Source organism: Lissotriton helveticus, chromosome 8, assembly GCF_964261635.1.
Source record: "Lissotriton helveticus chromosome 8, aLisHel1.1, whole genome shotgun sequence".
Taxonomy (NCBI): Eukaryota; Metazoa; Chordata; class Amphibia; order Caudata; family Salamandridae; genus Lissotriton; species Lissotriton helveticus.
This window is the reverse complement of record NC_136069.1, coordinates 108,141,036-108,165,449: the sequence shown is the minus strand read 5'-3', so window position 1 is coordinate 108,165,449 and position 24,414 is coordinate 108,141,036. Positions and strand designations below refer to the sequence as shown.

General features: G+C 51.9%; 1 protein-coding gene across 1 annotated transcript; it reads right to left on the bottom strand.

Moving 5' to 3' along the window:
- Positions 1-14,925: 14,925 nt before the first annotated feature.
- On the bottom strand, positions 14,926-15,754 carry LOC144771502 (histone H1.01-like). Its single transcript, XM_078655917.1, has one exon. The coding sequence runs from the start codon at positions 15,713-15,715 to the stop codon at positions 15,068-15,070; it is 648 nt and encodes a 215-aa protein (XP_078512043.1). The 5' UTR covers positions 15,716-15,754; the 3' UTR covers positions 14,926-15,067.
- Positions 15,755-24,414: the final 8,660 nt, after the last annotated feature.

Genomic DNA, 24,414 nt, shown 5'->3' with positions numbered 1-24,414 from the left:
ACATGTCACAGGTATCAGTAACATTGGTGCCTGGAGGCTGGAAGTAGGCCCAATGCCTTGCAGGCCTTTCCTGATACTGTGAAGAGGTGAAATAGACTTTATTGGGCATGTGGAGTGTTTGGCTATAACGCCTCAAGCCAGGGGGATAACCTGAAATCTTACCCTGCGCTGAGCTCCATAACCCTGGGTAGAAGGTGTGACTTAATCCCCTTGAAGCTTAACACCACCACATGTCACAGGTATCAGTAACATTGGTGCCTGGAGGCTGGAAGTAGGCACAAGGCCTTGCAGGCCTTTCCTGATACTGTGAAGGGGTGAAATAGACTTTAATGGGCATGCAAAGTGTTTTGCTTTAACACCTCCAGCCAGGGGGATAACCTGAAATCTTACCCTGCGCTGAGCTCCATAACCCTGGGTAGAAGATGTGACTTCTTCCCCTTGAAGCTTAACACCACCAAATGTCACAGGTATCAGTAACATTGGTGCCTGGAGGCTGGAAGTAGGCACAAGGCCTTTCCTGATACTGTGAAGGGGTGAAAAAGACTTTAATGGGCATGTGAAGTGTTTTGCTTTAACACCTCCAGCCAGGGGGATAACCTGAATTCTTACCCTGCGCTGAGCTCCATAACCCTGGGTAAAAGGTGTGACTTCTTCCCCTTGAAGCTTAACACCGCCAAATGTCTTAGGTATCAGTAACATTGGTGCCTGGAGGCTGGAAGTAGGCACAAGGCCTTGCAGGCCTTTCCTGATACTGGGAAAGGGTGAAATACACTGTACTGGGCATGTGAAGTGTTTTGCTTTAACACCTCCAGCCAGGGGGATACCCTGAATTCTTACCCTGCACTGAGCTCCATAACCCTGGGTAAAAGGTGTGACTTCATCCCCTTGAAGCTTAACACCACCAAATGTCACAGGCATCAGTAACATTGGTGCCTGGAGGCTGGAGGTAGGCCCAAGGCCTTGCAGGCCTTTCCTGATACAGTGAAGGGGTGAAATGGACTTTATTGGGCATGTGGAGTGTTTTGCTTTAACACCTCCAGCCAGGCGGATAACCTGAAATCTTACCCTGCGCAGAGCTCCATAACCCTGGGTAGAAGGTGCGACTTCATCCCCTTGAAGCTTTACACCACCAAATGTCACAGGTATCAGTAACATTGGTGCCTGGGGGCTGGAAGTAGGCCCAAGGCCTTGCATGCCTTTCCTGATACTGTGAAGGGGTGAAATACAATTTATTGGGCATGTGAAGTGTTTTGCTTTAACACCTCCAGCCAGGGGGATAACCTGAAATCTTACCCTGCGCTGAGCTCCATAACCCTGGGTAGAAGGTGCGACTTCATCCCCTTGAAGCTTAACACCACCAAATGTCACAGGTATCAGTAACATTGGTGCCTGGAGGCTGGGCGTAGGCCCAAGGCCTTGCAGGCCTTTCCTGACACTGTGAAGGGGTGAAATACACATTGTTGTGTATGGTAATTGTTCTATTTTCACGCCTTAAGCCTGGTGTGAAGCCTGAAATCTTACCCTGCGCGGAGCTCCATAACCCTGGGTAGAAAGTGTGACTTCATCCCCTTGAAGCTTAACACTACCAAATGTCACATGTATCAGTAACATTTGTGCCTAGAGGCTGGAAGTAGGCAAAAGGCCTTGCAGGCCTTTCCTGATACTGTGAAGGGGTGAAATAGACTTTATTGGGCATGTGGAGAGTTTTGCTTTAACACCTTAAGCCAGGGCGATAACCTGAAATCTTACCCTGCGCTGAGCTCCATAACCCTGGGTAAAAGGTGTGACTTCATCCCCTTGAAGCTTAACACCACCACATGTCACAGGTATCAGTAACATTGGTGCCTGGAGGCTGGAAGTAGGCCCAAGGCCTTGCAGGCCTTTACTGATACTGGGAAAGGGTGAAATACACTGTACTGGGCATGTGAGGTGTTTTGCTTAAACACCTCCAGCCTGGGGGATAACCTAAAATCTTACCCTGCGCTGAGCTCCATAACCCTGGGTAGAAAGTGTGACTTCATCCCCTTGAAGCTTAACACTACCAAATGTCACATGTATCAGTAACATTGGTGCCTGGAGGCTGGAAGTAGGCACAAGGCCTTGCAGGCCTTTCCTGATACTGTGAAGGGGTGAAATAGACTTTATTGGGCATGTGGAGTGTTTTGCTTTAACACCTCCAGCCAGGGGGATAACCTGAAATCTTACCCTGCACTGAGCTCCATAACCCTGGGTAGAAGGTGTGACTTCATCCCCTTGAAGCTTAACACCACCAAATGTCACAGGCATCAGTAACATTGGTGCCTGGAGGCTGGAAGTAGGCACAAGGCCTTGCAGGCCTTTCCTGATACTGTGAAGGGGTGAAATAGACTTTATTGGGCATGTGGAGTGTTTTGCTCTAACACCTCCAGCCAGGGGGATAACCTGAAATCTTACCCTGCACTGAGCTCCATAACCCTGGGTAGAAGGTGTGACTTCATCCCCTTGAAGCTTAACACCACCAAATGTCACAGGCATCAGTAACATTGGTGCCTGGAGGCTGGAAGTAGGCACAAGGCCTTGCAGGCCTTTCCTGATACTGTGAAGGGGTGAAATAGACTTTACTTGGCATGTGTAGTGTTTTGCTTCATCACTTCCAGCTAAGGGTGAAAAGCTGAAATCTTACCCTGCGCTGAGCTCCATAACCCTGGGTAGAAGGTGTGACTTCATCCCCTTGAAGTTGAACAACACCAAATGTCACAGGTGTCAGTACAATTGGTGCCTGGAGAATAGATGTAGGCCCAAGGCCTTGCAGGCCTTTCCTGATACTGTGAAGGGGTGAAATAGACTTTACTTGGCATGTGTAGTGTTTTGCTTTAACACCTCAAGCAAGGGGGATAACCTGAAATCTTACCCTGCGCTGAGCTCCTTAACCCCGGGTAAAAGGTGTGCCTTCATCCCCTTGAAGCTCAACACCACCAAATGTCACAGGTATCAGTAAAATTGGTGCCTGGAGGCTGGAAGTAGGCCCAAGGCCTTGCAGGCCTTTCCTGATACTGTGAAAGGGGTGAAATAGACTTTATTGGGCATGTGAAGTGTTTTGCTTTAACACCTCAAGCCAGGGGGATAACCTGAAATCTTACCCTGCGCTGAGCTCCATAACCCTGGGTAAGAGGTGTGACTTCATCCCCTTGAAGCTTAACACCACCATATGTCACAGGTATTAGTAACATTGGTGCCTGGAGGCTGGAAGTAAGCACAAGGCCTTGCAGGCCTTTCCTGATACTGTGAATGGGCGGAATACACTTTAATGGGCATGTGACGTGTTTTGCTTTACCACCTCCAGCCGGGGGGATAACCTGAAATCTTACCCTGCGCTGAGCTCCATAACCCTGGGTAAAAGGTGAGACTTCATCCCCTTGAAGCTTAACACCTCCAAATGTCACAGGTATCGGTAACATTGGTGCCTGGAGGCTGGAAGTAGGCACAAGGCCTTGCAGGCCTTTCCTGATACTGTGAAAGGGGTGAAATAGACTTTATTTGGCATGTGAAGTGTTTTGCTTTAACACCTCAGGCCAGGGGGATAAACTGAAATCTTACCCTGCACTGAGCTCCATAACCCTGGGTAGAAGGTGTGACTTCATCCCCTTGAAGCTGAGCACCTCCAAATGTCACAAGTATCACAAAAACAGGTGCCTGGGGGGTGGAAGTAGGCACAAGGCCTTGCAGGCCTTTCCTGATACTGGGAAAGGGTGAAATACACTGTACTGGGCATGTGAGGTGTTTTGCTTAAACACCTCCAGCCAGGGGGATAGCCTTAAATCTTACCCTGCGCTGAGCTCCATAACCCTGGGTATAAAGTGTGACTTCATCCCCTTGAAGCTTAACACTACCAAATGTCACAGGTATCAGTAACATTGGCGCCTGGAGGCTGGAAGTAGGCCCAAGGCCTTGCAGGCCTTTCCTGATACTGTGAAGGGGTGAAATAGAGTTTAATGTGCATGTGAAGTGTTTTGCTTTAACAACTCCAGCCAGGGGGATAACCTAAAATCTTACCCTGCGCTGAGCTCCATAACCCTGGGTATAAAGTGTGACTTCATCCCCTTGAAGCTTAACACCACCAAATGTCACAGGTATCAGTAAAATTGGTGCCTGGAGGCTGGAAGTAGGCCCACGGCCTTGCAGGCCTTTCCTGATACAGTGAAGGGGTGAAATAGACTTTATTGGGCATGTGGAGTGTTTTGCTTTAACACCTCCAGCCAGGGGGATAACCTGAAATCTTACCCTGCGCAGAGCTCCATAACCCTGGGTAGAAGGTGCGACTTCATCCCCTTGAAGCTTTACACCACCAAATGTCACAGGCATCAGTAACATTGGTGCCTGGGGGCTGGAAGTAGGCACAAGGCCTTGCAGGCCTTTCCTGATACTGTGAAGGGGTGAAATAGAGTTTAATGGGCATGTGAAGTGTTTTGCTTTAACAGCTCCAGCCAGGGGGATAACCTAAAATCTTACCCTGCGCTGAGCTCCATAACCCTGGGTATAAAGTGTGACTTCATCCCCTTGAAGCTTAACACTACCAAATGTCACATGTATCAGTAACATTGGTGCCTGGAGGCTGGAAGTAGGCACAAGGCCTTGCAGGCCTTTCCTGATACTGTGAAGGGGTGAAATAGACTTTATTGGGCATGTGGAGTGTTTTGCTTTAACACCTCCAGCCAGGGGGATAACCTGAAATCTTACCCTGCACTGAGCTCCATAACCCTGGGTAGAAGGTGTGACTTCATCCCCTTGAAGCTTAACACCACCAAATGTCACAGGCATCAGTAACATTGGTGCCTGGAGGCTGGAAGTAGGCACAAGGCCTTGCATGCCTTTCCTGATACTGTGAAGGGGTGAAATAGAGTTTAATGGGCATGTGAAGTGTTTTGCTTTAACAGCTCCAACCAGGGGGATAACCTGAATTCTTACCCTGCGCTGAGCTCCATAAACCTGGGTAGAAAGTGTGACTTCATCCCCTTGAAGCTTAACACCACCAAATGTCACAGGTATCAGTAAAATCGGTGCCTGGAGGCTGGGCGTAGGCCCAAGGCCTTGCAGGCCTTTCCTGACACTGTGAAGGGGTGAAATACACATTGTTGTGTATGGTAATTGTTCTATTTTCACGCCTTAAGCCTGGTGTGAAGCCTGAAATCTTACCCTGCGCGGAGCTCCATAACCCTGGGTAGAAGGTGCGACTTCATCCCCTTGAAGCTTAACACCACCACATGTCACAGGTATCAGTAACATTGGTGCCTGGAGGCTGGAAGTAGGCCCAAGGCCTTGCGGGCCTTTACTGATACTGGGAAAGGGTGAAATACACTGTACTGGGCATGTGAGGTGTTTTGCTTAAACACCTCCAGCCAGGGGGATAACCTAAAATCTTACCCTGCGCTGAGCTCCATAACCCTGGGTAGAAAGTGTGACTTCATCCCCTTGAAGCTTAACACTACCAAATGTCACATGTATCAGTAACATTGGTGCCTGGAGTCTGGAAGTAGGCACAAGGCCTTGCAGGCCTTTCCTGATACTGTGAAGGGGTGAAATAGACTTTATTGGGCATGTGGAGTGTTTTGCTCTAACACCTCCAGCCAGGGGGATAACCTGAAATCTTACCCTGCACTGAGCTCCATAACCCTGGGTAGAAGGTGTGACTTCATCCCCTTGAAGCTTAACACCACCAAATGTCACAGGCATCAGTAACATTGGTGCCTGGAGGCTGGAAGTAGGCACAAGGCCTTGCAGGCCTTTCCTGATACTGTGAAGGGGTGAAAAAGAGTTTAATGGGCATGTGAAGTGTTTTGCTTTAACAGCTCCAGCCAGGGGGATAACCTGAATTCTTACCCTGCGCTGAGCTCCATAAACCTGGGTAGAAAGTGTGACTTCATCCCCTTGAAGCTTAACACCACCAAATGTCACAGGTATCAGTAAAATCGGTGCCTGGAGGCTGGGCGTAGGCCCAAGGCCTTGCAGGCCTTTCCTGACACTGTGAAGGGGTGAAATACACATTGTTGTGTATGATAATTGTTCTATTTTCACGCCTTAAGCCTGGTGTGAAGCCTGAAATCTTACCCTGCGCGGAGCTCCATAACCCTGGGTAGAAAGTTTGACTTCATCCCCTTGAAGCTTAACACTACCAAATGTCACATGTATCAGTAACATTTGTGCCTGGAGGCTGGAAGTAGGCAAAAGGCCTTGCAGGCCTTTCCTGATACTGTGAAGGGGTGAAATAGACTTTATTGGGCATGTGGAGTGTTTTGCTTTAACACCTTAAGCCAGGGCGATAACCTGAAATCTTACCCTGCGCTGAGCTCCATAACCCTGGGTAAAAGGTGTGACTTCATCCCCTTGAAGCTTAACACCACCACATGTCACAGGTATCAGTAACATTGGTGCCTGGAGGCTGGAAGTAGGCCCAAGGCCTTGCAGGCCTTTACTGATACTGGGAAAGGGTGAAATACACTGTACTGGGCATGTGAGGTGTTTTGCTTAAACACCTCCAGCCTGGGGGATAACCTAAAATCTTACCCTGCGCTGAGCTCCATAACTATGGGTAGAAAGTGTGACTTCATCCCCTTGAAGCTTAACACTACCAAATGTCACATGTATCAGTAACATTGGTGCCTGGAGGCTGGAAGTAGGCACAAGGCCTTGCAGGCCTTTCCTGATACTGTGAAGGGGTGAAATAGACTTTATTGGGCATGTGGAGTGTTTTGCTTTAACACCTCCAGCCAGGGGGATAACCTGAAATCTTACCCTGCACTGAGCTCCATAACCCTGGGTAGAAGGTGTGACTTCATCCCCTTGAAGCTTAACACCACCAAATGTCACAGGCATCAGTAACATTGGTGCCTGGAGGCTGGAAGTAGGCACAAGGCCTTGCAGGCCTTTCCTGATACTGTGAAGGGGTGAAATAGAGTTTAATGGGCATGTGAAGTGTTTTGCTTTAACAGCTCCAACCAGGGGGATAACCTAAAATCTTACCCTGCGCTGAGCTCCATAACCCTGGGTAGAAAGTGTGACTTCATCCCCTTGAAGCTTAACACTACCAAATGTCACATGTATCAGTAACATTGGTGCCTGGCGGCTGGAAGTAGGCACAAGGCCTTGCAGGCCTTTCCTGATACTGTGAAGGGGTGAAATAGACTTTATTGGGCATGTGGAGTGTTTTGCTTTAACACCTCCAGCCAGGGGGATAACCTGAAATCTTACCCTGCACTGAGCTCCATAACCCTGGGTAGAAGGTGTGACTTCATCCCCTTGAAGCTTAACACCACCAAATGTCACAGGTATCAGTACATTGGTGCCTGGAGGCTGGAAGTAGGCACAAGGCCTTGCAGGCCTTTCCTGATACAGTGAAGGGGTGAAATAGACTTTATTGGGCATGTGGAGTGTTTTGCTTTAACACCTCAAGCCAGGGCGATAACCTGAAATCTTACTCTGCGCTGAGCTCCATAACCCTGGGTAAAAGGTGTGGCTTCATCCCCTTGAAGCTTAACACCACCAAATATCACAGGTATCAGTAACATTGGTGCCTGGAGGCTGGAAGTAGGCCCAAGGCCTTGCAGGCCTTTCCTGATACTGTGAAGGGGTGGAATACAATGTATTGGGCATGTGAAGTGTTTTGCTTTAACACCTCGAGCCAGGGGGAATAACCTGAAAACGGGCCCACAGCCTTGAGCTGATACTGTAACAGGGGGGAATCTCACATTGCGCGGAGCACCATAGCTCTGCGTAGAAATAGCCACTCTGTGCCTGGAGGCTAGAAATGGGCTTGGGAGACTGATGTCTGATAATGTAAAGGGGGTTTTGAATGACGTTTTGTATTTCTCCACCTCCAGCCAAGGGGTAAATCCTGAAATATAACCCTAATCGGAGCTCCATAGCCCTCTGCAGAAAAAGTGACTTAGTCCCCTTGAACCGTAATAAAATGTGATAAATGTTAACAGTTTTAAACGGGTGCCTGGAGACTAAAAATGGAACAGAGACACTTTTTCAGATCCCATACTGTGAGGGACTTATTGTAATTATTTTGTGATAAATATATATATAAACAATTATTATTTTTTTGGCCCTCCTTCAGCTTAGGGGTTAAACCAGGAATTTTACCCGGATTGGAGCTCCACAGCCCCGGGTAATAAAAGTGACTTTGTCCCCTTGAACCTAAGGAGTTATTAAAAAAAAAAAAAAAAAAAAAATTGTGTTTTTTTTTTTTTTTTGCCGACCTCCAGCTAAGGGGGGAAACCGGAGATTTTACACGAATCGGAGCTCCATAGCCCCGGGAAGAAAAAGTGACTTTGTCCCCTTAAACCTAAGGAGTTAGTAAAAAAAAAAAAAAAAAGAAATGTGTGTGTTTTTTTTTTTTTTGCCGACCTCCAGCTAAGGGGGGAAACCGGAGATTTTACCCGAATCGGAGCTCCATAGCCCCGGGAAGAAAAAGTGACTTTGTCCCCTTGAACCTAAGGAGTTCGTAAAATAAAAAAAATATAAGAAATGTGTGTGTGTGTTTATTTAAATTTGTTTTGCCGACCTCCAGCTAAGGGGGGAAACCGGACATTTTACCCGCATCGGAGCTCCATAGCCCCGGGAAGAAAAAGTGACTTTGTCCCCTTGAACCTAAGGAGTTAGTAAAAAAAAAAGACGTGTGTTTTTTGTTTTTTTTGCCGACCTCCAGCTAAGGGGGGAAACCGGAGATTTTACCCGAATCGGAGCTCCATAGCCCCGGGAAGAAAAAGTGACTTTGTCCCCTTGAACCTAAGGAGTTCGTAAAATAAAAAAAAATAAAAGAAATGTGTGTGTTTATGTAAATTTTTTTTGCCGACCTCCAGCTAAGGGGCGAAACAGGACATTTTACCCGAATCGGAGCTCCATAGCCCCGGGAAGAAAAAGTGACTTTGTCCCCTTGAACCTAAGGTATTAGTTAAAAAAAAAGAAATGCGTGTATGTTTTTTTTTTTTTTTAGTTTTTTTTGCCGACCTCCACCTACGGGGGGAAACCTGAAATTGTACCCGAATCTGAGCTCCCCAGCCCTGGGTAGAATTAGTGCCATCGTCCCCTTGAACCAAAATGCCTACACACAAAAAATAAAAATACTGAAACGGGGGCTTAAAGGCCCACAGGGACCCCTAAACGGACATGGCGGTTCACCACAAAAATTAGGATCCCACACCCTCTTCCTTGGGCCTGCATGGGAAGCCTATTTCATGGACTATTAAGCCCCCCACGTAGTGGGGGCTTACAGCTCCTGGGTGGAGAACAAAGTCGGAGTTAGCGCGGCCGTTCCGCCGCCCGGCCATCTGGTCGCCGCAGCTCACTGGGCCATCTGGTCGACCCACAGAGGGGCGACCAGATGGCCGGGCGGCGGAACGGCCGCGCTATCTCCAACTTTGTCTCCCAGCCAGGCGCTGTAAGCCCCCACTACGTGGGGGGCTTAATAGTCAGTGAACTGCGTGACTCGTGGGGCCCTGTGCCGGGCTAAACCCGCCTTAGGTCCCCATGCAAGGGCTCCATGATGGCGGGCACCTGGGCCGGTCTAAACACCCCCCTTAGAACTGCGTGACTCGTGGGGCCCTGTGCCGGGCTAAACCCGCCTTAGGTCCCCATGCAAGGGCTCCATGATGGCGGGCACCTGGGCCGGTCTAAACACCCCCCTTAGAACTGCGTGACTCGTGGGGCCCTGTGCCGGGCTAAACCCGCCTTAGGTCCCCATGCAAGGGCTCCATGATGGCGGGCACCTGGGCCGGTCTAAACACCCCCCTTAGAACTGCGTGACTCGTGGGGCCCTGTGCCGGGCTAAACCCGCCTTAGGTCCCCATGCAAGGGCTCCATGATGGCGGGCACCTGGGCCGGTCTAAACACCCCCCTTAGAACTGCGTGACTCGTGGGGCCCTGTGCCGGGCTAAACCCGCCTTAGGTCCCCATGCAAGGGCTCCATGATGGCGGGCACCTGCTCCGGGCTAAACCCACCGTAGGTCCCCAGGCAAGGGCTCCATGATGGCGGGCACCTGCTCCGGGCTAAACCCACCGTAGGTCCCCAGGCAAGGGCTCCATGATGGCGGGCCCCTGGTCCGGGCTAAACCCACCGTAGGTCCCCAGACAAGGGCTCCATGATGGCGGGCAGCCGGGCCGGGCTAAACCCACCGTAGGTCCCCAGGCAAGGGCTCCACGGTGGCGGGCCCATGGGCCGGGCTGAACCCACCTTTGGTCCCTAGTTTAGAGCTCCATGGTGGCGGGCCCGTGGGACGGGGTAAACCCGCCTTCCCGGCCGTGCCTTCCAGAGCAGAGTGGCTGCGGAGCAACTCCCCGGGTTCCCCCCTCCTCCCCTCCCGAGCGAGTGTGGGCCTAGATAGCAGCCCTGCGCTGCGGGGATAATAGTTCATAGACACAGCTCTCACACGACATGGTGGTCGGCTCTTAAAAGAGCCTTTGGGTTGTTGTTTTTTTCCTTTTTTTCCGTGGGCAAGTCGAGTGTTTAACCGCCGAATCCGTAGAGAGTGCGGCCCTGGCGCTTCAGGGCATAGACCACATCCATGGCGGTGACGGTCTTCCTCTTGGCGTGCTCGGTGTAGGTGACAGCGTCCCGGATCACGTTCTCCAGGAAAACCTTGAGCACCCCGCGGGTCTCCTCGTAGATGAGGCCGGAGATGCGCTTGACTCCGCCACGGCGCGCCAGGCGGCGAATGGCCGGCTTAGTGATGCCCTGGATGTTGTCCCGGAGAACCTTGCGGTGTCTCTTGGCGCCGCCTTTGCCGAGCCCCTTCCCTCCTTTGCCGCGTCCAGACATGTTCTCTTCTCGTTGCTGGGAGCAGAAATGAAGAGGAAAACCAGCACCGGCTGCTTTATGTGGAGGCTCAGCGGACCTGCGCGGGAGCTCCAAGCGCCCACGTGACGCCCTGTGAGGCGGGAGAGCTCGGACCCGGCCCGCCTTCTGCAGTAAGCGGGGGCTGGAGCGGCCGTTGCCTTCTGAAAAAGAGCGGGCTCCCAGCCCGCCTTTGTCATGGGCTGGCTCAGCGCAGCTGCCGCCGGTGCACAGATCACAGTCAAACACACGCAAGCACCTCCCTTCCCGGCCTCCCCTTGTGACCGCGGGCCACCGATCCCCTGCGTTCGGAGCCCCCTGTCCAATATAAGCAGAAGGCTCTGTATGTTTTAATGGAGCCACACACGTTAGCGGCCTCACCGGCACCACCCCGCTGCGTTTGGCCGCCTGCAACCTCGTAGCACTGCCCACATCCCGCGCCCGGCTGGGGCAAGCCTGCAAAATGTGTCCCCCAAAAATGAAAAGAAAAAAATATATATGTATACATTGTTTGAAAAAGAGCGCGCTCCCAGCCCGCCTCTCTGTCAGGGGCTCCCGATGGGGGGCTCAGCAGCTGCCGCCGGTGCACTGATCAGTCAAACACGCACACTCCTACCTTCCAGCCCCCCCCCCCCACTTGTCACCGCGGCCTGCCTAACCCTCGCGTTCGGTGCCCGCTCGGCTCGGCTTAGCAGCTGCCGCCGGTGCACTGATCAGTCAAACACACACACTCCTCCCTTCCAGGCCCCCACTTGTCACCGCGGCCCGCCTAACCTTCGCGTTCGGTGCCCGCTCGGCTGGGGCACGTCTGCAAAACGTGTCCCTGAAAATTAAAAATTATATATGTATAAAAAAAAACATTGATATGGTCTGCCTCATGCTAGGCTTTGGGACGGGACAACATTAAAGTGTACGGCCAGAGCTTGGGCATGCCCTCCACTACAAAGCTACGGTGGCGGGCGCTGCCGCATCTATGAAGCCGCCAGAGTAACACCTCGGCACGGATACGCTCTTTGATGGAGTCTGTGGATAGCCCTGAAAAGAGCCTTTGTGTTTAGGGTGCGTTTCCACGGTGGTCTGCGGGCCTTTACTTGCTTGCTTTACCCTGTGCCTTGTGGCTCTCGGTTTTCTTGGGCAGCAGCACGGCCTGGATGTTGGGCAGGACTCCTCCCTGGGCGATGGTGACTCGGCCCAGCAGCTTGTTCAGCTCCTCGTCGTTGCGGATGGCCAGCTGGAGGTGTCTGGGGATGATGCGGGTCTTCTTGTTGTCCCGGGCGGCGTTGCCAGCCAGCTCCAGAATCTCAGCGGTCAGGTACTCCAGCACTGCAGCCAGATAGACGGGGGCACCGGCGCCCACCCTCTCGGCGTAGCTTCCCTTCCTGAGCAGCCTGTGCACACGGCCCACGGGGAACTGGAGCCCGGCTCTGGAAGAGCGTGTCTTGGCCTTGGCGCGGGCCTTTCCTCCTTGCTTTCCGCGTCCAGACATGGCGATCGATCTAGGGTCTCAGTCACACAACAGAGAGAATGGTACTGCGCCTTCTGCTGGACTCCGGTAATATAAAGACTTCGGGAGCGTCTGATTGGTTGACAGCTAGGCGCCGATAGTACTTTTCAATGGAGGGAGGCGGGCTTCTGTTTAACCAATCAGTGTCCCAGAACCGCATTACAATAGGAAGTGGGGGCCCTGCCTATGCCTGCCAATGAGAAAGGAGAAACGGGAAGAAGCTGCTTTGCACGCCCAGCCTATAAATACAAGTGCCGGACGCCCAGGCATCATTTCTCTCGGCTCCACAGCAAGCAGCGAAAGAGCGTCGACCATGCCTGAACCAGCCAAGTCCGCGCCGGCACCCAAGAAGGGCTCCAAGAAAGCGCTCTCCAAGCCGCCCAAGAAGGACGGGAAGAAGCGCAAGAGGAGCAGGAAGGAAAGCTATGCCATCTACATTTACAAAGTGATGAAGCAGGTGCACCCGGATACCGGCATTTCCTCCAAGGCCATGGGCATCATGAACTCCTTCGTGAACGACATCTTCGAGCACATCGCTGCAGAGGCTTCCAAACTGGCTCACTACAACTCGCGGCGCACCATCACCTCCCGGGAGATCCAGACCGCAGTCCGCCTTCTGCTCCCCGGAGAGCTGGCCAAGCACGCCGTGTCGGAGGGCACCAAGGCCGTCACCAAGTACACCAGCGCCAAGTAAGGCTTCCAGGCGCACCCCAACGAACACAACGGCTCTTTTAAGGGCCAACCACTTCCTCCCCTAAGAGCTAACGTGCTTCTATTATGACCGGAGAAATATGTGTTTTGGAATATGTGTTTTATAAGGGTAATGTTAAGTGCAGAAAGGCCCGCTCTCACGGGGCTTGCTGCAGACCGAGGGCCGACAGCAGGCAACCCGTTCCGCCTCTTTAAATGTCACATGAGCACTGTAACGATGAGGTTCAATAAACCCCCTGGGGAATTCACACATCTGCCCCCCCCCCCCCCCCCCGGGCTTATGGTTTTCCATGTTGGGGGCGAACAGTGTCTCTGTGAGCGGGTTTAACGTTGTGTTTGTACTTTTAAGACCCTGGGGAACGGCGTTAGTTCACCCCGGGGCAAACGTTCCCGAAATCAGACACACGAACCCGATGTACCGGGGACACAGATGCCCCTTAAGCGGTGGCTTGTGACCAGCGGATCCCTGCACAACCCCCTATAAAAAGGCTTTTTATTATTAGATGGACACATTGAACAGGCGTTTATGCACTGTGAACACAGAGTGCTCTGGTTTCCCCAGAGCCGGTATAAGTTGCCCAGTGACCGTGGTACTCGCAGCCCACCCTCCCTAACCTGTAAAACACATGCCATGACAGATAAGAGAAGCTCGTAGGTGACAGGGTGGTGGCCCTTAAAAGAGCCGTTGTGGTGGTGGTTGTTCGGGTCGGTCCGTCTCCTTAGGCCCTCTCGCCTCGGATGCGACGGGCCAGCTGGATGTCCTTGGGCATGATGGTCACCCTCTTGGCGTGGATGGCGCACAGGTTGGTGTCCTCGAAGAGCCCGACCAGGTAGGCCTCGCTGGCCTCCTGCAGGGCCATGACGGCGGAGCTCTGGAAGCGCAGGTCGGTCTTGAAGTCCTGGGCGATCTCCCTCACCAAGCGCTGGAAGGGCAGCTTGCGGATGAGGAGCTCGGTGGACTTCTGGTAGCGGCGGATCTCGCGGAGAGCCACGGTGCCTGGCCGGTAGCGGTGAGGCTTCTTGACTCCTCCGGTGGCAGGCGCGCTCTTGCGGGCTGCCTTGGTGGCCAGCTGCTTGCGGGGCGCTTTGCCGCCGGTGGACTTGCGGGCTGTCTGCTTGGTGCGGGCCATGGCGGGAGCGGTCTCTCTCAGCGAAGGCAGAGAAGAATGGCGTCTACCAGGGAAAGAGCCCTATTTATGCCCTCACAGACGGAGGGCTGCTCTGGTTGGCTGAGGAGACCGCCCCACGTTCGAAAATAGCCCGCGGTGTGCAACGATTGGATACTGAACTGGAGGCTGCAGCCTAGCTGTCCAATGAGCTGTGGATAAAAGAGACCCCCCCCTTGGATGATGGCGCCGGAGCCCGCGCCTCGGTCAGCCTTTGTCTCCGTCCGTCCGTCCATCCACTTGTAGTCACGAGGACGACTCGACCCCGGTCAACCGGGAGAGGAGCCCGAGATGTCATAAGCACACTGCCCTTGGTCACTCTGGAACACGCCCCCGTTACCTGCGCTCGATTGAAAGTTCACAATCGTCTGCTTTATGCAGGCGCTATATCGAGTCTGCCCGGATACAGTGAAAGCACCAACACAAACACGTTTATAATAAACTGAGGTCTTATAACTCCCAGACCCGCTTTTTACCCTCACCCTGGAGCACGCAGTTACCTGCGCTCCAATTAAAGTTCACAATCATCTGCTTTATGCAGACACTATTTAGAGTCTGCCCGGGTACAGTGAAAGCACAGAGACACACACGTTATTGCACATGTATTATAAACGGAGGTCTTATAACTCCCGGACCCCCTTATTTTCTATGTAATAACGATTTCAATCCACGCAGCACCGAAAGAGCCGTTTATATGGCCAAGATCACACGCGGCACTCGCGTGTGGAAAAGTGCGCTATGGATGTATGGTGCAGTTTATTTTTGAGAAGTGGGGCCATTGGGTGGGTGCAAAGGTGGGGAGGAACACGCTCTCTTCTAGACAGGGTGGTGGCCCTTAAAAGAGCCGTTGTGTTTGCAGTGTCTCGGTGCCAGCCCTTACTTCTTCTTGGGCGCTGCCTTTTTGGGCTTCGCTGCTTTGGGCTTGGCTGCCTTGGGTTTGACTACCTTGGCAGGGCTTTTCTTGGCTACTTTGGGCTTCGCCGCCTTGGCTTTCGCTGGGCTCTTGGCAGCCTTCTTGGCAGGGGCAGCCTTGGGCTTCTTGGGGCTCTTGGCTGCTGCTGGCTTCTTGACCTTCTTCGGGCTCTTCTTGACCCCCGCGGGAGCCTTTTTGGGCTTCTTGGCGGCAGGGGCAGCTTTCTTGGCCGCTGGCTTCTTGGTCTTGGCCGCTGGCTTCTTGGCTGCCTTCTTGCCCTCCAGCTGCTTCTTGTTCACTTTGAAGGACCCGGAGGCCCCGGTGCCCTTCAGCTGGGCTAGGGCGCCTTTACTGACCAGGCTCTTCAGGGAGACCTTAACGCGGCCCTTGTTCTTGTCCGCATCGTAGCCGGCGGCGGTCAGCGCCTTCTTCAGAGCCACCAGGGAGACTCCCTTCCTCTCGGCCGAGGCGGTCACACACTTCAAAATCAGGTCGGACACGCTGGGACCGGAAGGCTTCTTGGCCTTGGAGGCCCCCGCTGCTTTCTTCTGCTTCTTCTTGGGGGCGACCTCAGCGGGAGGCGCCGCGGCGGCTGGAGCGGTTTCTGCCATTGCAATACGAGTCTCGGCGCTGTCACAGAACAGAAATGTACCTCCCAACCCGAGCCCCGTGCATATATAGGGAGGAGCCAGCCCCTGATTGGTTCCGAGGAGTGAGGGCTGTGTGCGAGGCGCACTCGGCTCTCTGCTCCGAGCTGACTTTTGTGTTTCCTACTATCGGATTATCTAAGTTTTTAAACACAATCCGTTAAACACACGCTCCCATACACACATGAAAAGAAGCCCAACTTCAACCCCTTCCCGTGCCCTCCCCCGTTTCAGCCGACCCCGTCCTCAGAGGCTTGTAATCCGCCGTGAATCTCTGCCCTCCCCCGATGGCTGACGCCCCCGTGCCTTGAATCCCGGGCTCCGGGCCCCTTTCCCCCGGTCCACCCTCGCGCTCTGAGGCCGGGAGCGGCGGCCCGCGGGCGGGAGGGGCCTCCTGCAGGGAGTGGGCCCTGTGGCGTCACAATGGGGCTCAGGGGGACGCGGGGAGCGCGTTCTGGAACGGGCCGAAGTAACACAGGGCTCCGCCGGCCGAGCGGGGGAGCGAAGACAACAACAGGGGGCCCCGGCCCGGGGGTCAGGGGGGCCCTCGCCGCGCGCCTGCACCCTCGGCTGTGGCACCCACGACTCGGGGGCAGCCGGGGGATTTTTACAAGCAGCGGGGCACGGGCCGGGCTCAAGACTCACGGGTCACAAGGCGGCTGCGCGCTGGTAGCTTCACATGCAGCCAGAGGGCATTCACTGCCAAGCGCCGAGCTGGAGGAGACGGGGGCACACTAAACATAATAAACACACAGTGACACAATAGAGGCAGGCGGCCGAGTTAGACCTACATTGGCACCCAGCGTGAGAGCAGAGGGTGTGAATGCACCTGAAATGGTGACCCCAGTACCTGCATGGAGGCACTCTGCTGAGCTGATGTTCACAGCTGGAGTTAGGTTTACATCTCAGGTGACATCTTTGGACGGGAACCGACCTTAACAACGCGGTCAAAACACCGCAGTACATTTCGATCGCTGCATTTACAACGCAAGTCTTTTCCACGACTTGCACGGGAGGGCGCACTAGACTATGGAATAGTGCGATTTACTATTCCAACACCTTCCCTACCTTACTTAGGCTGGAGTTCGAATAGTAAATCATACTATTCCTAAGTCTAGAGCGCCCTCCCGTGCAAGTCGTGGAAAGCGCCTAAAACAGCAATGTAATGTACCGCAATCTAATTGTTACATCATACATCCCACAGTACAGAGTGAGGCCTGTGACTATCAATGTTGTATTGAGCCCGATTGCTGGGGTGGGGACCACTCCTGAATCAAATGGCATGTCAAGAGTGCGACCTGCGCCGACAAATCAGATTCTGCGCCTGGCAGCCTGATTGAGGTCTACTGCTAATTACAGGTTTTCGCCTTATATGTAGGTAGAGGGAAACAAAAATAAAACACTTCTCATAGTCAAAGACGTACATGAACACCATTCACAGTTTCAGATCTTAGCCTTCAGGTACCCTGGCCCATCCCTAGCTTCCAGGAACCTGTTTTAGTAATATATCTGATACTATGAGGTTTCCAGAATAAAGGGGACAAAGTCAGCCCTTCTTCCCAGAGATATAGAGCTCCGCACAGGAAAATATTTCACGTCTTTCCCTGGGGTGGCGGTGTAAGAATAAAATACTTCACACGGCCCAAAACAGCACAAAATAACCCAGTCACCATATCAGAATAGAGCCTTCAGGGCTCTGGGGCATTTCTAGCCACCAGGGACCTGCTTTAGTGATATTTGTGACATTATGAGGTTTTCAGATTCAAGGGCACTAAGTCACTCTTTCTACCCAGGGATTTGGAGCTCCAGGCAGGGTAAGATTCAAGATTTCCCTCACGAGTGGAGGTGAAGAAATGAAAACACTTCACCTAGCCTAAAAGGTACATACACCCATTTGAAAGATCAGGCCTTGGCCTGCAGAGACATGGGCACATTTCTATCCACCAAACACATGTTTTAGTGATAAATGTGAAATTATGATGTGCTCAGCTGCAAGGGGACAATGGCACTCCGTCTACCCAGAACTACGGAGCTCTGCATAGGGTAAGATTTCAGCCTTTCCCCTTGGATTTGAGGGAAGTGTTTTACTTCTCCGCCTCCTTCCAAGGGGAAAACCTGCGATCTCCCCCTGTGCGTAGTTCCATAGCCCTGGGTAGAAGGAGCAACTGTATCCCTTTGAAGATTAACACCTCCAAATGTTACATGTATCCCAAAAAATGGTGCCTGGAGGTTGGAAATAGGCCAAAGGCATTACAGGCCTTTCCCGACAATGCGAAGGGGAGAAATAGACCTTATTGGGCATGTGAAATGTTTTGCTTTAACACCTCCAGCCAGGGGGATACCCTGAATTCTTACCCTGCACTGAGCTCCATAACCCTGGGTTGAAGATGTGACTCCTTCCCCTTGAAGCTTAACACCACCAAATGTCACAGGTATCAGTAACATTGGTGCCTGGAGGCTGGAAGCAGGCCCAAGGCCTTGCAGGCCTTTCCTGATACCGTGTAGGTGTGAAATAGACATTCTTGGGCATGTGGAGTGTTTGGCTTTAACACCTCAAGCCAGGGGGATAACCTGAAATCTTACCCTGCGCTGAGCTCCATAACCCTGGGTAGAAGGTGGGACTTCTTCCCCTTGAAGCTTAACACCACCAAATGTCACAGGTATCAGTAACATTGGTGCCTGGAGGCTGGAAGTAGGCACAAGGCCTTGCAGGCCTTTCCTGATACTGGGAAAGGGTGAAATACACTGTACTGGGCATGTGAGGTGTTTTGCTTAAACACCTCCAGCCAGGGGGATAACCAAAAATCTTACCCTGCGCTGAGCTCCATAACCCTGGGTATAAAGTGTGACTTCATCCCCTTGAAGCTTAACACCACCAAATGTCACAGGTATCAGTAAAATTGGTGCCTGGAGGCTGGAAGTAGGCCCAAGGCCTTGCAGGCCTTTCCTGATACTGTGAATGGGTGAAATACACATTGCTGTGTATGGTAATTGTTCTATTTTCACGCCTCCAGCCTGGGGTGAAGCCTGAAATCTTACCCTGCGAGGAGCTCCATAACCCTGGGTAGAAGGTGTGACTTCATCCCCTTGAAGCTTAACACCACCAAATGTCACAGGTATCAGTACATTGGTGCCTGGGGGCTGGAAGTAGGCCCAAGGCCTTGCAGGCCTTTCCTGATACTGAGAAAGGGGTGAAATAGACTTTATTGGGCATGTGAAGTGTTTTGCTTTAACACCTCAAGCCAGGGGGATAACCTGAAATCTTACCCTGCGCTGAGCTCCATAACCCAGGGTAAAAGGTGTGACTTCTTCCCCTTGAAGCTTAACACCACCAAATGTCACAGGCATCAGTAACATTGGTGCCTGGAGGCTGGAAGTAGGCACAAGGCCTTGCAGGCCTTTCCTGATACTGTGAAGGGGTGAAATAGACTTTATTGGGCATGTGAAGTGTTTTGCTTTAACACCTCCAGCCAGGGGGATAACCTGAATTCTTACCCTGCACTGAGCTCCATAACCCTGGGTAGATGGTGTGACTTCTTCCCCTTGAAGCTTAACACCGCCAAATGTCACAGGTATCAGTAACATTGGTGCCTGGAGGCTGGAAGTAGGCACAAGGCCTTGCAGGCCTTTCCTGATACTGGGAAAGGGTGAAATACACTGTACTGGGCATGTGAAGTGTTTTGCTTTAACACCTCCAGCCAGGGGGATACCCTGAATTCTTACCCTGCACTGAGCTCCATAACCCTGGGTAAAAGGTGTGACTTCATCCCCTTGAAGCTTAACACCACCAAATGTCACAGGCATCAGTAACATTGGTGCCTGGAGGCTGGAAGTAGGCCCAAGGCCTTGCAGGCCTTTCCTGATACTGTGAAGGGGTGAAATACAATGTATTGGGCATGTGAAGTGTTTTGCTTTAACACCTCCAGCCAGGGGGATAACCTGAATTCTTACCCTGCGCTGAGCTCCATAACCCTGGGTAGAAAGTGTGACTTCATCCCCTTGAAGCTTAACACCACCACATGTCACAGGTATCAGTAACATTGGTGCCTGGAGGCTGGAGGTAGGCCCAAGGCCTTGCAGGCCTTTCCTGATACAGTGAAGGGGTGAAATGGACTTTATTGGGCATGTGGAGTGTTTTGCTTTAACACCTCCAGCCAGGCGGATAACCTGAAATCTTACCCTGCGCAGAGCTCCATAACCCTGGGTAGAAGGTGCGACTTCATCCCCTTGAAGCTTTACACCACCAAATGTCACAGGCATCAGTAACATTGGTGCCTGGGGGCTGGAAGTAGGCACAAGGCCTTGCAGGCCTTTCCTGATACTGTGAAGGGGTGAAATAGAGTTTAATGGGCATGTGAAGTATTTTGCTTTAACACCTCCAGCCAGGGGGATAACCTGAATTCTTACCCTGCGCTGAGCTCCATAACCCTGGGTAGAAAGTGTGACTTCATCCCCTTGAAGCTTAACACCACCACATGTCACAGGTATCAGTAACATTGGTGCCTGGAGGCTGGAAGTAGGCCCAAGGCCTAGCAGGCCTTTCCTGATACTGTGAATGGGTGAAATACACATTGTTGTGTATGGTAATTGTTCTATGTTCACGCCTTAAGCCTGGGGTGAAGCCTGAAATCTTTCCCTGCGCGGAGCTCCATAACCCTGGGTAGAAGGTGCGACTTCATCCCCTTGAAGCTTAACACCACCAAATGTCACAGGTATCAGTAACATTGGTGCCTGGAGGCTGGAAGTAGGCACAAGGCCTTGCAGGCCTTTACTGATACTGGGAAAGGGTGAAATACACTGTACTGGGCATGTGAGGTGTTTTGCTTAAACACCTCCAGCCAGGGGGATAACCTAAAATCATACCCTGCGCTGAGCTCCATAACCCTGGGTAGAAGGTGTGACATCTTCCCCTTGAAGCTTAACACCACCAAATGTCACAGGTGTCAGTAACATTGGTGCCTGGGGGCTGCAAGTAGGCCCAAGGCCTTGCAGGCCTTTCCTGATACTGTGAAGGGGTGAAATACAATTTATTGGGCATGTGAAGTGTTTTGCTTTAACACCTCGAGCCAGGGGGAATAACCTGAATTCTTACCCTGCGCTGAGCTCCATAACCCTGGGTAGAAGGTGTGACTTCTCTCCCCATGAAGCTTAACACCACCAAATGTCACAGGTGTCAGTAACATTGGTGCCTGGGGGCTGGAAGTAGGCACGAGGCCTTGCAGGCCTTTCCTGATACTGTGAAGGGGTGAAATACAATTTATTGGGCATGTGAAGTGTTTTGCTTTAACACCTCGAGCCAGGGGGAATAACCTGAAATCTTACCCTGCGCTGAGCTCCATAACCCTGGGTAGAAGGTGTGACTTCTTCCCCATGAAGCTTAACACCACCAAATGTCACAGGTGTCAGTAACATTGGTGCCTGGAGAATGGATGTAGGCCCAAGGCCTTACAGGCCTTTCCTGATACTGTGAAGGGTTGAAATAGACTTTATTGGGCATGAGAAGTGTTTTGCTTCAACACATCCAGCTAGGGGTGAAAAGCTGAAATCTTACCCTGCGCTGAGCTCCATAACCCTGGGTAGAAGGTGTGACTTCATCCCCTTGAAGCTGAACACCTCCAAATGTCACAAGTATCACAAACACAGGTGCCTGGACGCTGGAAGTAGGCCCAAGGCCTTGCAGGCCTTTCCTGATACTGTGAAGGGTTGAAATAGACTTTATTGGGCATGAGAAGTGTTTTGCTTCAACACATCCAGCTAGGGGTGAAAAGCTGAAATCTTACCCTGCGCTGAGCTCCATAACCCTGGGTAGAAGGTGTGACTTCTTCCCCTTGAAGCTTAACACCTCCAAATGTCCCAGGTATCAGTAACATTGGTGCCTGGAGGCTGGAAGTAGGCCCAAGGCCTTGCAGGCCTTTCCTGATACTGTGAAGGGGTGAAATAGACTTTATTGGGCATGTGAAGTGTTTTAATTTAACACCTCCAGCCAGGGGGATAACCCAAATTCTTACCCTGCGCTGAGCTCCATAACCCTGGGTAGAAGATTTGACTTCTTCCCATTGAAGCTTAACACCACCAAATGTCACAGGTATCAGTAACATTGGTGCCTGGAGGCTGGAAGTAGGCACAAGGCCTTGCAAGCCTTCCCTGATACTGTGGAGGGGTGAAATAGACTTTATTGGGCATGTGAAGTGTTTTCCTTTAACACCTCCAGCCAGGGGGATGACCTAAATTCTTACCCTGCGCGGAGCTCCATAACCCTGGGTAGAAGGTGCAACTTCATCCCCTTGAAGCTTAACACCTCCAAATGTCACAGGTATCAGTATAATTGGTGCCAGGAGGCTGGAAGTAGGCCCAAGGCCTTGCAGGCCTTTCCTGATACTGTGGAGGGGTGAAATAGACTTTATTGGGCATGAGAAGTGTTTTGCTTTAACACCTCCAGTCAGGGGTGAAGCCTGGAATCTTACCCTGCGCTGAGTTCCATAACCCTGGATAGAAGGTGCAACTTCATCCCCTTGAAGTTGAACACCTACAAATGTCACAAGTTTCAGTGAAATTGGTGCATAGAGGCTGGAAGAAGGCACAAGGCCTTTCCTAATACTGTGAAGGGGTGAAATAGACTTTATAGGGCATGTGAAGTGTTTTGCTTTAACACCTCAAGCCAGGGGGATAACCTGAATTCTTACCCTGCGCTGAGCTCCATAACCCTGGGTAGAAGGTGTTGACTTCATCCCCTTGAAGCTTAACACCACCACATGTCACAGGTATCAGTAACATTGGTGCCTGGAGGCTGGAAGTAGGCACACGGCCTTGCCTGCCTTTCCTAATACTGTGAAGGGGTGAAATAGACTTTAATGGGCATGCAAAGTGTTTTGCTTTAACACCTCCAGCCAGGGGGATAACCTGAATTCTTACCCTGCGCTGAGCTCCATAACCCTGGGTAGAAGGTGTGACTTCTTCCCCTTGAAGCTTAACACCACCAAATGTCACAGGTATCAGTAACATTGGTGCCTGGAGGCTGGAAGTAGGCACAAGGCCTTGCAGGCCTTTCCTGATACTGTGAAGGCGTGAAATAGACTTTATTGGGCATGTGGAGTGTTTGGCTTTAACACCTCAAGCCAGGGGGATAACCTGAAATCTTACCCTGCGCTGAGCTCCATAACCCTGGGTAAAAGGTGTGACTTCATCCCCTTGAAGCTTAACACCACCACATGTCACAGGTAACAGTAATATTGGTGCCTGGAGGCTGGAAGTAGGCACAAGGCCTTGCAGGCCTTTCCTGATACTGTGAAGGGGTGAAATAGACTTTAATGGGCATGTGAAGTGTTTTGCTTTAACACCTCCAGCCAGGGGGATAACCTGAATTCTTACCCTGCACTGAGCTCCATAACCCTGGGTAGAAGGCGTGACTTCTTCCCCTTGAAGCTTAACACCACCAAATGTCACAGGTATCAGTAACTTTGGTGCCTGGAGGCTGGAAGTAGGCCCAAGGCCTTGCAGGCCTTTCCTGATACTGTGAAGGGGTGAAATAGACTTTATTTGGCATGTGGAGTGTTTTGCTTTAACACCTCAAGCCAGGGCGATAACCTGAAATCTTACCCTGCGCTGAGCTCCATAACCCTGGGTAAAAGGTGTGACTTCATCCCCTTGAAGCTTACACCACCACATGTCACAGGTATCAGTAACATTGGTGCCTGGAGGCTGGAAGTAGGCACAAGGCCTTGCAGGCCTTTCCTGATACTGTGAAGGGGTGAACTAGACTTTATTGGGCATGTGAAGTGTTTTGCTTTAACACCTCAAGCCAGGGCGATAACCTGAAATCTTACTCTGCGCTGAGCTTCATAACCCTGGGTAAAAGGTGTGACTTCATCCCCTTGAAGCTTAACACCTCCAAATGTCACAGGTATCAGTATAATTGGTGCCAGGAGGCTGGAAGTAGGCCCAAGGCCTTGCAGGCCTTTCCTGATACTGTGAAGGGGTGAACTAGACTTTATTGGGCATGTGAAGTGTTTTGCTTTAACACCTCAAGCCAGGGGGATAACCTGAAATCTTACCCTGCGCTGAGCTCCATAACCCAGGGTAAAAGGTGTGACTTCTTCCCCTTGAAGCTTAACACCACCAAATGTCACAGGCATCAGTAACATTGGTGCCTGGAGGCTGGAAGTAGGCACAAGGCCTTGCAGGCCTTTCCTGATACTGTGAAGGGGTGAAATAGACTTTATTGGGCATGTGAAGTGTTTTGCTTTAACACCTCCAGCCAGGGGGATAACCTGAATTCTTACCCTGCACTGAGCTCCATAACCCTGGGTAGATGGTGTGACTTCTTCCCCTTGAAGCTTAACACCGCCAAATGTCACAGGTATCAGTAACATTGGTGCCTGGAGGCTGGAAGTAGGCACAAGGCCTTGCAGGCCTTTCCTGATACTGGGAAAGGGTGAAATACACTGTACTGGGCATGTGAAGTGTTTGGCTTTAACACCTCCAGCCAGGGGGATACCCTGAATTCTTACCCTGCACTGAGCTCCATAACCCTGGGTAAAAGGTGTGACTTCATCCCCTTGAAGCTTAACACCACCAAATGTCACAGGCATCAGTAACATTGGTGCCTGGAGGCTGGAAGTAGGCCCAAGGCCTTGCAGGCCTTTCCTGATACTGTGAAGGGGTGA